This window comes from Nyctereutes procyonoides, unplaced genomic scaffold (assembly GCF_905146905.1).
Source record: "Nyctereutes procyonoides isolate TBG_1078 unplaced genomic scaffold, NYPRO_anot_genome, whole genome shotgun sequence".
Lineage (NCBI taxonomy): Eukaryota > Metazoa > Chordata > Mammalia > Carnivora > Canidae > Nyctereutes > Nyctereutes procyonoides.
This window is the reverse complement of record NW_026575020.1, coordinates 55,337,134-55,348,360: the sequence shown is the minus strand read 5'-3', so window position 1 is coordinate 55,348,360 and position 11,227 is coordinate 55,337,134. Positions and strand designations below refer to the sequence as shown.

The following is an 11,227-nucleotide window of genomic DNA, read 5'->3' as shown; positions in this document are numbered from 1 at the left end:
TGTGCCACGGACCTCTGAGCCCAGGGTTCTCGCCCGAGCTGGACCCGAGGGCTCCCGCCAGTGTGGAGGGGCAAGGCTTGGGCTCTTCCCTCTCCTCCCCCTTGGGGCTCCCTCACCAGCCGAAGCCTTGGGTGGGACCCTCAGTGGCTGCCTCATGGACCAGCCACAGATTTTTCTTAAGCAATTTACAAGTTTTAATACAAACCAGTCTACATTCATTCCTAAAAGGCTCATTTCCAGTAAAAAATATACACCAGTAAAAACATTCTCACAGGAAAAATAGGGTGAGGGGCCAAAAGGAGCCCTGGGCCATAGCCCCAAGACTGACGCTCAAGGCCAGCGTGGAGGCAGGCACAGGACGAGGTTCCAGGGCAAGGCAGGGGGCTTCTTCATCTTCAGATCTGAGCGTGAGGCTCCCCCACAGAGGAAGGGAGGGAAGTACTTGACCACCTCCAGGCCCCTCTCCCAGGAGGACAGGTGGGGCGCAGGGAGGGTGCACTACCACTGCTGTCGTCAACAGTGGTCTGTCTGGACCCACCACGGTGGCTGCCACTGAGGCCCGGGCCCCATGGTTCTTGGCTCTGCTTGGAGACCCTACAACAGAGGGCCCTGGGTTAAGAGACCCTAAAGGAGGACAGCCTGCAGGTGGAGGAGGCTAAGGTCCCCTATACTAAGTGCATTGGGTCATACATTCAAGACCACACTGTCCTGATGCTGAGGCCATGGCTCACCAACTCCTCCATGGGAAAGCCCTGGCGGTAAGGACAACAGCTGGGTCTGACGTGGAGCCCGGCCTCCAATGCCATGGGGCGTAAGAGGACACCCAGAAATATTCATGATACCAACTCCCCAGACTCAGAAACTGGTCTGCCTGTGGCCCTGGGGCCAGGGCAAATATGACCACAGTGGCCAGTGGCTCAGAAGGGGGAGTTCATGCCCAGCTTAGTTTCAAACTGCAGTTTCTGCCGCTTCTGGTAGCGAACCCGGACCCTGGTGGGGCAGGAAATGAAAAGCACAGGTTAGAGCACAGGGCAGGACCCCAGGGATGGAGGGAAGTACAGGCCGCGGCCAAGTGGGAGAACAATGCCCAGGATGCTACAGGCCTCAAGAATGCGCCCGACCCCAGAGGGAGGTCCGGCCGTGGCTCACCGAATCTCATGCAGCTTCACGATCTCATTAGTGACCACCACAAGGACCAAGGAGAGGCAGCCCAGGAGCCATGTCAGCAGAGGCACGTCCTCCAGGCCAAAGTGGACTTGGCTGTCCCTGTGCGTCCACAGCTGCAAGTCCACTGCTGTCTGGACCACCTGCCCCAGGAGGCTGCAGGGAGAGGTGGCGGCCCACATGAGCCTGGGTCTTCTTGCTTCCTTCCCTGCTTTTCTCAGTTCGAGCAGCTAAAGGAAGGCAGCACTCCACCTCTGGCTTAACTCCTGGAAGCAGGACTTCGAAGCACAGTCCTGCCAAAGCCCCCGCCCCTGCCCCCGCCCCGTCCACAGATACTCACACCACAGGCACCGTCACGGCCCACCAGAGGTTTGTCAAGGGGCTCTTTCTCCACAGGGGCTTGGTGCGATGCACATGGGTGATAGAAATGAAGACTGGAGAAAACAGGGTCAGTGGGGGGCATCAGATGTCCTGCCACCACCGGAGGCCCTGCCCACAGGGCACCCCACCAGCCACCGCTGGCCCCTCCCTGGGGGCCCCTCACCTGTGTGCAGGACGATCAGGGCGGCCGTGAGCTTCTGAGCCGTCAGCAGCCCATTGGCAAAATCATCAAACCAGGCCGGAGCTGTGTCAGCATGGCTGCCAAAGCAAGGGGTGGACTCAGCGCCCCCTGGGCCCCAGGAAAGTGGGCAGGCAGAGGTGTAGGTGGAGGGGTAGGGTCAGGACCCACCTGGGCAGCATGATGGAGGAGCAGTTGGTGAGGTTGCGGGCTCGGGAGCTGTCACAGAAGCTCTGCAGCGTGAAGCCAAAGCAGATGAGGCACGAGCTGATGGTGAGGCTGAATTTGAGCAAGAAGCAAAGGAGGAAGTAGTGCTGGGTCTGCAGAAAGAAGGGAGGCCTGTCACTCCCATGGCGGCAGCCCCTCTGGCACCAGGCTCAGCAGCCTCTTCAGGAAACGGGCAGACCCAGGGCAAGAGGATCCTTCTCAGCTCTGTACCACCACCTCCCTTTTGGTTCAGGGGAGTTCTGATGGAAGCCTCTCTCTCCCCGAAGGCTCGGCCCCCTCCACACCCACAGTCCTCAGGAAAAGCCCAGGCTCACAGGACTCCCCGTTGCTTACCTTCTTAGGAATGGACTGAAGGTTCTTTCCTGTGGCCATAGACATGATGGAACTGTGGGGCGGCTTCCCCAACAGAGAGATGCTGAAAAGGAGGGACTTGGTGAAGGGTGGTGGCTGTGACCCTCTGTCCCCCGATTCCCACTTGGGAAGAAGCCTTTGGGGAATTTTAGGAATGAGGACAGGTCTGAGGGGAGATGTGACAAGACAAGGGAGAGCGCCCCCACCCAGCCCCAGGGCCTCCTGTGCCAGGGGACATGAGCACTGAGTGGAACCTAGGCTCCTGAGGCTGCTCGGGGACATCCCAGCCCTGCCTGCCTGGATATGGATGGGCAGCATGACCCTCACCTGAGCAGAGGGTAGCAAAAGCAGGACAGCCACAGGATGTCGGTGGTGCTCAGCAGTGGTGGCAGCTGAACCAGGCAAGAGAGGAACTAGACCAGGAAAGCCCAGGAAGCAGGATTAGATTCTGGCAAACTTGCCCTATGCCCAGATGGCCAGAGGAGCCAGGGCCGCAGGGGCCACTTCTGCCAATGGGGTCATCTCCTCAAGTCCAGGGGTTCCAGAGGCTAGGGGCCCTCTAGGCTGTGCTGCATCTCCCAGCCTGCCACCTCGGACTTTCAGCCAGCCCTTGAGTGGAGAAGCAGGGAGGGATGGGCAATGCCTGTGCAGACCCCACCTCACCTGGATGACCACGAGAGTCAGCTGGCACTGCAGCAGGAAGAGGAAGCACTTGCGAATGCCGTAGGTGGCGTGCCGAGCCTAGGGACCAGGAGGGACAGATTGTGGCCGGGCCTACAGCCGACAAATCTCAGCCCAGAGCCAGATGCCCCAGATGCTCCTGCTAGGAAAGGGTGGGGGCAAATAAAACTGCCTGGGAAAGCCTCTCTTGGAGGGCAGTCAGCCCTTGGGGGCCCAGATGGATCCCGTGTCACCATTCCCCACTCTGCAGGCTCCCCATCCCTGCCCCCTCCACCTGCTTGAGCCCCTACCTGCTCAATGAGCCGGATGATGCTTATGGTCTCCTCCTGGCGAAAGGTCAGGGAGCAGGGCAGGCTGTTGAGCTGCCCTGAGAGCTGGAGGGGAGAAAGGCCATCCGAGGCCTGGGCCATGCTGGTGCTGGTGGCGTAGCCAAAGGTCTCCCAGGAGCAGCGGGATGGGTACAGAGGATCCAGGGCAATGCTGCTCAGTGCAAGGGGAAAGCACACCCATGAGCTACACTCTGTGAAGACCCCACCTCCCGTGGGACTAGGCAAGCACCTGTCGCCTCTCCTCTCATCGTGCCCAGGCCCCTCATTCCCAGCCATAGCATGATCAGCCATGAAATATGCCCCAGCCTCATGCAAGCCCCAATCTGGGACATCACCCTGACCTGATGTCACTCTGGAGGAAAAGGCAACTGTTCCTCAGGTTGGCAGAGCTGCCCAGGCAGCAGGTCACCTCCCCATATTCCTGCATGATCTTGATCATCTCACACATGGCTGAGGGGGCAGAGTCGGGGGGCACAAGAGTCAGGCAGGTGGAGCCCTGTGTGAGGCTCCGAGCAGAGACCCACAGGACAATAGAACAGGAGACAGGGGAAGGGAGCCCCTTTTTGGGACAGTCCTCCCCTCATCCCAGAATATGAATGTCAAGTGACTGACAGTCACTTCTGAGCCCTAGAATGGGGCACCCACAGTTCCCGCCCCCTATGTTCCCTGGCTCATCCCAGCTCAGGTTTGTTCTGCTCCCAGCATGGTACATCATCTCCTGCGGAGCCCGCCAGGTGCCCGGGTCTCCTCGATCGCCATGGCCACAGTACTCACTCTCAGGGGTACAGTCGGTGAACAGGGGTACTAGCAGGGGCACGTTGTCAATGTTCTGTAGGTGGGGGCGCACCTGGTGGATGCCACGCGGCAGCTTGGCCTGGAGGAAGCACAGATGTCAGTAGCCTCAGGCTGGGGAGGTGGTCCCTGCCCCCCTTCTCTGGACCAGTCATTGGACTACTTCGGGAGACAAAGGGGTGCAGACCGTGCCATCATACCCGGTTGCAGTCCTCCAGGAAGCTGGGGAGGTCGCTGTCCGTAGGCTGGAAGCTAATGAGGTCTGAGTGACCCTCCTCCTCCATTAAGAGGAGTCCTTCCGCATCATCTCGGGACACTGTGGGGATGAAACCCTGTCCTTCACCTTGGAGTCAGCCTTCTTTTTTTTGTTGTTGTTGTTGTTTTTTTAATATTTATTTATTCATGAGAGACACAGAGAAAGAGGCAGAGACACAGGCAGAGGGAGAAGCAGGCTCCCTATGGGGAGCCCGATGTGGGACTCAATCCCAGGACCCTGGGATCATGCCCTGAGCTGAAGTCAGATGCTCAATCACTGAGCCACCCAGGTGTCCCTGGAGTCAGCCTTCTAAGGGCTGTTCCTTGCCCGGAAGAAAGCAAAGAACCTTCTGCTTCCGGGTCTCCTCTCCTCCACTGTCAACTGTTGTTACCACAGGGAGACCAGAGCCATTTTTCAAGGGAATGTACTTATTAGGAGGGATCAATGGAGGCTCTTTCTAGCTATACCTCTAAGGAAGGGGAGCCATCCACAACCCCCTTGACCCCACCGCAAACCTGTGCCATTACCCTGATTCAGGTCATCATGCAAGGAGCCGGCATGGCTAGGGCTGGAAGGGGGGATCTCAGAGCCAGGCATGTCACCATTGGGCGTGAGGGAGATGTGACAGTTCCAGCCTGTCTCCAGGCCCATCTTTTCTGCAAACACCTGCAAAAGGCAGATGGCAACGAACAGATGGTCCCATGCACTCATGGGCGAAAGGGTTGGTGGAGGCAGAGGGGGACGTCTCTCCCCACCTTGCTTTTGAGCTCGTCCTCCAAAGAGAAGTAGACAAAGCGGATGCAGGCATTGACCAGCCCGTCGATGAGGCGCACAATGTCCAGCCGGGCCTGGTACTGAGAGGACACCATGCCCATGAAGATCTGGCCACTCAGGGCCTGCATGCAGTCTTCCTTCTCCAGCACCTCCCCGATCCCTTCTTCAGGTAGGCATGAGGCACAAAGCCCGGCCGGGACACCCAGGAACCAGCAGATTCCAGGAGGCAGCCCAGGCCACACACACAGATGCCACACCCAAGTCAATGAGCATGTGGGCCCCGGGGGACCACACACAGCCACGCGCGCACAAACACACAGCCAAGACGCACAAAGGAACCAACAGACACAGGAGAAAAGACAATGAAAGGTACTCATCAGTCAGGTGATGATGCTAAGAAGTAACAATAGAGCCCAGCCCTGGTCCAGGGCTAGAGGGCTGCCCTCACTCTCAGCAATGGCCTCAATTCATGGTCTTTTGGGCCATAAGACCCTGTGAGTCTGTCTGTTGGGTGGAATGGGGAGGGGTGGAATGGTGAGGGGTGGAATGGGGAGGGGTGGGGTGGTTCTGAGTCCCTCTGTCCCAGCAGGTTTGTAACCAGGCCTTTTATCTGATCAAATAAGGCTAATGTTCTATAAATACAGCTGCTTTATAACTTTCAGAGATAGCTCTTTGCTATCCCACCGGAGGGTCATGAGAAACCGGTGAGAAGGGCAGAGCAGACACCTAGTTACCCATGAGAAAGCTAAGGGACTTGTCCACGTTGCAAGGTGCCATCTTGACGCTCCAGGGCCAGTGCTATGCCCACCGTTCCTTCTACTATGACAGATTCTGTGGCCCTCCAGAAGCCCTCCCCTGTAGGGCCCCCAACGGGACAGGCGTGCACAATACCGTCAGAGCTCCAGCTGTTGCGGCGCGTGCTCAGCTTGAGGGGGATGGTGCTGGGCAGCTCACACATGGTGAAGATGCTGCTCTGGCCAGGCGCCTGCACCAGCTCGATGCACTTGCCATTGAGCTGAGAGGACAGGGCACAGCTCATGGGCTTATAGGCGAAGGCAGAGCAGTAACCAGACAGGCAGGCTCGCTGATAAAAATCCAGCACTTTCTTTCTACCAGAGAAGCAGGGAAGAAGTGAGGCGAGTGGCTCTGAGATGCCCCTAGGCCTGTGAGCCAGGCAGGCAGACGGCCAGGGCCGTGTGCCACCAGCACGAGGGGTGCTTGCTTCCTCACCCACCTGTCAGAACCGGAAAGCGGATAGATGTCCGCCCCATCCCAGAAGTCTGTACAGGCCTCTAAGACCACGTCGGCTGTGCCATGAGACAGCATCTGTTCTGTGCCTGGGGTGGGGAGGGGGAGGACAAGGCCGAATGTTAGTGCCTGCCACTGCTGCCTCTCACTCCCGCCTCAGCTACCACCCTGCTGTCCTCAAGAAGGGTGCCAGGGAGCCCCTGGGGAATAGAATGCCCCAGGTCTATGTGGGCTTGCCACCCTTCAGACGGTCCCCAACCCCTGTGGCCACCACCATCCCAGCACCAGTCCCCAAATCCAATCCCTGCCACATCTGAGGAAGACTAGGAAGCAGTCTAGGGCTCATCTGCCCAGGCCCCCCTAAAAAGGGACACCTAAAAGCAGCCCCGCCCTGCCAAGCTCCAGGAAAGTCTGGCCTAATGCTGGCCAAGTGCGGAAGGCTCACTCGTGGTGGTGTCCTTGATGAAGAGACTAATCATATGGCTGAGGGGGGGACGCCGCTTGGTGACACAGGAGAGCCTCCCCAGTGAGGTCTCCTTCACCATCTCAGCACTGGGGAGGCGGTAGAGTGCAAGGTGATTCTCCTGCTTGAAGAGCTCCTTGGCCCCGGGGGTGAAGCCTGCAGGGGGAGGGATGCCAACTTGGAGTGTCTGGGGGGAAGCGCACAGCACCTGGACCTCCCTCTCTTGCAGGGACAGACAACCCCAGTCAGGCTGGGCTGGTTCCCTCCCCCTATTCATCCCACCATTGGCTATGTCCCCAGACTAGGAAGCACTGTGGAACAGCGCCCAGTTAAAGGGGGTGGTCAGAAGCTGAAAGGGCTGACAGTGCACTTCACGGGCACCAGCCTGCTTGGGGTCAGTGGCGGGCACAGCATGGCCACCCACCCTGCCAGCGTACCTATGAGTCGGGCGAGCTCGCAGAGGCCCCAGGGCACATGCACGGGCAGGACGGCGCTGTGGCTCTCCTGTAGGGCGATGTTGCACAGATGGTCCGAGAACCGGCACAGACGCTCAGTGACGCTGGCGTTACACAGATTCAGTAGCACGTTGAGACCCAGGGGCTTCAGGGAGGTGAGGTGGAGCTGCCAGTTGGAGTCATCGAACTGGATGCAGGAGGGGTTCTGCTGGTCCTGTGACAGGCTCAGCATCTCCAAGTGGTAGTCACACACAAAGTCTTCTGCTTCATAGGGCTCGCCCTCCAGCCCGGGCTGAGTGTCAGGAAAATGTGGCAGATGGGGAGGGGAGCCTCAGACTGGGAGGGTTCCGGGGTGGCCCCGGGAGAAGGCACCCCCTTCCCAGTGAGCAGCATGCTCATGCCCACGCTCTCCTCATCCCTCCCCAAAATCCTCTCCCTGTCCTTGCTGGACTTTGGCTTCTCCTAGGATCGATGCCCAGCAATGGTGGTACCTAAGAAAAGGATGCCCAGAGCAAGGAGGGAACAACAAAAGATCTCTTTCAGACGGGGTTGGGAGTGTATTTTAGAGGGAGCCACCAGCTTTCTGTATTTACGTTATGACGAGAAGGAAGGGCCTTGCCCCAACCAGTTACCACCTGTAAGACCCAGAAAGGGAGAAAGGGCCTACTTCTGGAAGGGCCCCAGGCCCTGGATGAGGCCTCAGGAGGCCAAGCCTGGAGGCCTGAGCATGGAGGCCACGACATCTCAGGATGGGCTGCACCCCTTGGCCCCTGCGGCGGGGAGGCCAGGACACCCTGTGGCTGCTCTCCCCTTTCCTCTCACCTTGCCAGGCTCTTCTTCACCGCCCTCTGTGTCCCTGCTGAAGCTCACGTTGGAGCCAGATGGGTGTTTGTTGCGGCCGTGTGCTTTGTGGTGAGAGTAGAATTCAGGGGGCTTGGGACCATCACCAGGCCAGTCGCCACGTTCCTGCTCATTGGAAAGGTGCAGGGTAGTGTTCAGGGAACCGGCCAGGAGGGCATCTCGTTCGTGGGGCTGAGAAGAACAAGGAACACAGGCCTCGGACCAGGGTCCCGCTGGCTGCCATGGACCGGGGAGACGGGGCAGGTATGCCCTCTCCCTGCCTGCTGTGGTGGCTCTGCCTGAACTGCCCAGAAGCAGATCCTAACGGTGCCTGAGCCTTCCTTCTCCCTCCCAGCCTTGCCCTCCCTGAGGCCACTGGCCGGACCCAGAGCTGGGTCCCCGGGAGCCGGCCGTACCTCCTCCTCTACCTCGGGATGGCAGAAGGAGCGGGTGGACAGGTCATCTGTTAGGTCCTCATGGCTGCTGTGTGGGGGCTCCACTTTCCCACTAAAGAACAGCACAGTCTCTGGGCTGGGGTTGGGCCATGACAGGATCCCCTGTTTGTCCACACAGCACAGGACCTGGAGGGAGAGATGGGGATCGGAAAGAGGGCTTGGCATCCTCCAACCCTTCAGGGTCCACTCCAGCGGCAGACAGGCACCCGGACACAGCCAGGCAGCAGGCCAGCTGAGGCGGGGGTCCTCCCTCAGGGCCCCCCTCACCGTGACGGAGCCCAAGCTGTGCAGCAGGCTGGAGCTATGGCTCAGAGTCGGTGATGTCCCTTGGATCACCCGCAGGAAGTGGCCCCAAATGCATCGTAGCATTTCCTGGTGGGAGAGACAAAGTCCATGTTATTTCCCTAGAGATAGCCTCTGGGGCCGCCAGAGGAAACTGTCCGGGGACACCAGGAAGTTGGGGTGGAGAGGCATTTGTCTGGGCAGAGCACATTGCCCACATGAGACAGGAGGCTCCAAGGCCATGGGGTAGGGGAGGAGTCCCAGGGTTCCAGAAGGGGCAGCCAGCTTGAGAGAGCTCAGGCTGGTGGCTCTGGAGGCCTGGGGCAGATGGTGTCCCAGGTGAGTGTACCTGAGAGGAGACGGCTTCTGTATAGCTGCTGAGAGTATCCTCTGAGAACTTGGCCAGCTGTGCAGAGAAGAGGGTGCCAGCTCAGGGAGGCACCCTCACATAGGCCTCCAAGATGCAAGGGTGAGTGCCCCACCCCCGCAAGGCTCCTGACGCCTTTGGTTTAAGGACACCTGGGCAGTCCCCGAGCCCCCGCATCTGAATGCCAGGATGGATGCTTGCCTGCCTCCCAGGGCCTGGCCTGGGGGCCCTTCCGCATAGAGAGTTGCCCAGGGCTTGCTCGTGTACTGGGCCCAGAGTGGGGCTGGACCTCTGTACCTGTTCACTGGGGCACAGCCAACACCTTTTTGCTCCTGATTTTTGTTCTTTTTGTACTGTCCCCAAGATGCCTTGGAAGAACCTACCAGGGAGCTGGGAGAGGCCTTGCTCATCTGGGCCAGGACTCGAGCTTCTCCACAGGCGGTTGCCAGAACCCAGAGGACTGGAAAGAGCAGGGGAAGGATGGGCAGGACGCCATTCACCTGAGAAAGCACGAACCACACTGAAGGCACCCAAAGAGCTGCTGGCCTGGGAAGAGGGAGGGACAGAAGGGCTTCCCCAGTCCTAAAGCCATCCCCTTAATAGAATGGGACAACTTTCCAGAATGGGAAGAGAAGGGAAGCAGGTATTCCTAAGCTGGAGCTGGAGGGACCCCTGGGCTACAGACAGGGAGGGACAGCCAGGGCATCATGAGGGGACCCAGCCTCCAAGGAAAGAGCAAAGCACAGCAGAGGGGGAAGGGTGGAGGTTACCTGTAGCTGGAGGAGGGTGTACTGCCAGGATGTGATGCCAGGGGCATTCAGCATGAAGCGCAGGGCATTGGTGATAAGGAAGCCAGCCTTTTGGGAACAGCAGAAGTGCAGCCCTATTAGCTCCCCACCCAGAGAAGGACCTAGGCTCTAAGGCTCCCTTTCCTCTGCCCACTCACACCCACCCCCCAACCCCAGCACTGGCATCTCACTCTGGACCACCCCCATCTTCCCTCACACGCTCACCTGAATCTGGCCCTGAGGCTCCCCCATTTCCTGGCCCTCTCCCCTGCCCGCGAGGCCCGCCTCACGCACCAGGACCACAGGCACGGCGTAGTGCAACATCACCGACTGCACCGTGAACCTCTCGTTGTCCAGGGCAGTGACTGGGCGGGACAGGGCCATGTCCAGGCACCATCTGCAGAAAAGGGTGACCCTTTAGTTGGGCAAGCTCTTAGCGGGGGAGGCCAGAAACACGCACGTGCACTGGGCATCGCTGAGTCAGGCAATCTCTCCTATTCCCGGGCCCCAGCAAGTGGCCCCTGAGAGAGGGGTCTGGAGCAGCCTCCTGAGCTGTCCCCTCAGAGTTCCCACAGGGAGAGGAACAATCACCCAGTCTAGTAATTTTCATGAGATGCTAAAATGAAGAACCCACAGAGGTGCCTACCCTAAAGGGGCCTCAGTAGAAACCAGGCTCTCTCCTTGTCACCCTGCCCTCAGCTCATGGAGGCACTCGGGAAGAGCACCCAGGGGCCAGAAGGAAGGCAGGGCAGCGACACTACCTGATATTGTCAATCACTGGGGTCTCGAGGACGCGGAACAACCGGTGCTGCTGGGGGTTCTGCGGCCCTTTCTTTACTTCTCCCCGGGGGGAAGGAGGTGGAGAAAAAGGAGGAAACAGGTCTCCCGGCTCTAAGACGATGTGTTCATCATCCTACCAGAGAGTAAGGGAGAAGGGTGAGGGCAATGAACAGGTTCAATCGGAAGCCACTCTCTCTTATCAATTCCAGCCAAGTGGGGACATCTCATTGGGTTTGAGACCATCAGTTAGCACAGAGTCAGCTGGTGGGGCGCGGGGTGGGAGGGGGTTGCTGTGGAACTAGATTCCTAGCAGCTTAAAGGTCAGAGAAAAGAAAGAACAGGACAAGGAGAAAGACATTCCAGATCTTCTCCATCCTTCCAGAGCTCTTGCCAAGGAGCCTGTGTGCTGGCCAGG

At 59.0% G+C, this 11,227-nt stretch overlaps 1 protein-coding gene across 14 annotated transcripts in view; it reads right to left on the bottom strand.

The window, feature by feature from the left end:
* Positions 1-170: 170 nt before the first annotated feature.
* Positions 171-11,227, bottom strand: part of TMEM94 (transmembrane protein 94) — a 36,837-nt gene continuing 25,780 nt past the window's right edge. For 4 of the 14 annotated variants that reach the window (XM_055321645.1, XM_055321641.1, XM_055321626.1 and 1 more), the window contains 26 exons: positions 10,794-10,945; positions 10,258-10,429; positions 10,015-10,101; positions 9,628-9,744; positions 9,227-9,283; positions 8,863-8,967; positions 8,557-8,721; positions 8,123-8,332; positions 7,283-7,592; positions 6,828-7,001; positions 6,369-6,471; positions 6,026-6,243; positions 5,116-5,297; positions 4,888-5,026; positions 4,305-4,420; positions 4,087-4,186; positions 3,654-3,762; positions 3,274-3,463; positions 2,966-3,043; positions 2,630-2,715; positions 2,285-2,366; positions 1,895-2,043; positions 1,709-1,803; positions 1,505-1,598; positions 1,150-1,320; positions 171-990 (listed from right to left, as the gene is read on the bottom strand). In XM_055321645.1, the coding sequence (XP_055177620.1) occupies positions 918-990; positions 1,150-1,320; positions 1,505-1,598; positions 1,709-1,803; positions 1,895-2,043; positions 2,285-2,366; positions 2,630-2,715; positions 2,966-3,043; positions 3,274-3,463; positions 3,654-3,762; positions 4,087-4,186; positions 4,305-4,420; positions 4,888-5,026; positions 5,116-5,297; positions 6,026-6,243; positions 6,369-6,471; positions 6,828-7,001; positions 7,283-7,592; positions 8,123-8,332; positions 8,557-8,721; positions 8,863-8,967; positions 9,227-9,283; positions 9,628-9,744; positions 10,015-10,101; positions 10,258-10,429; positions 10,794-10,945 (3,534 nt within the window). In that variant the 3' untranslated portion in view covers positions 171-917. The other 10 variants (XM_055321682.1, XM_055321668.1, XM_055321671.1 and 7 more) reach the window with 8 other exon arrangements.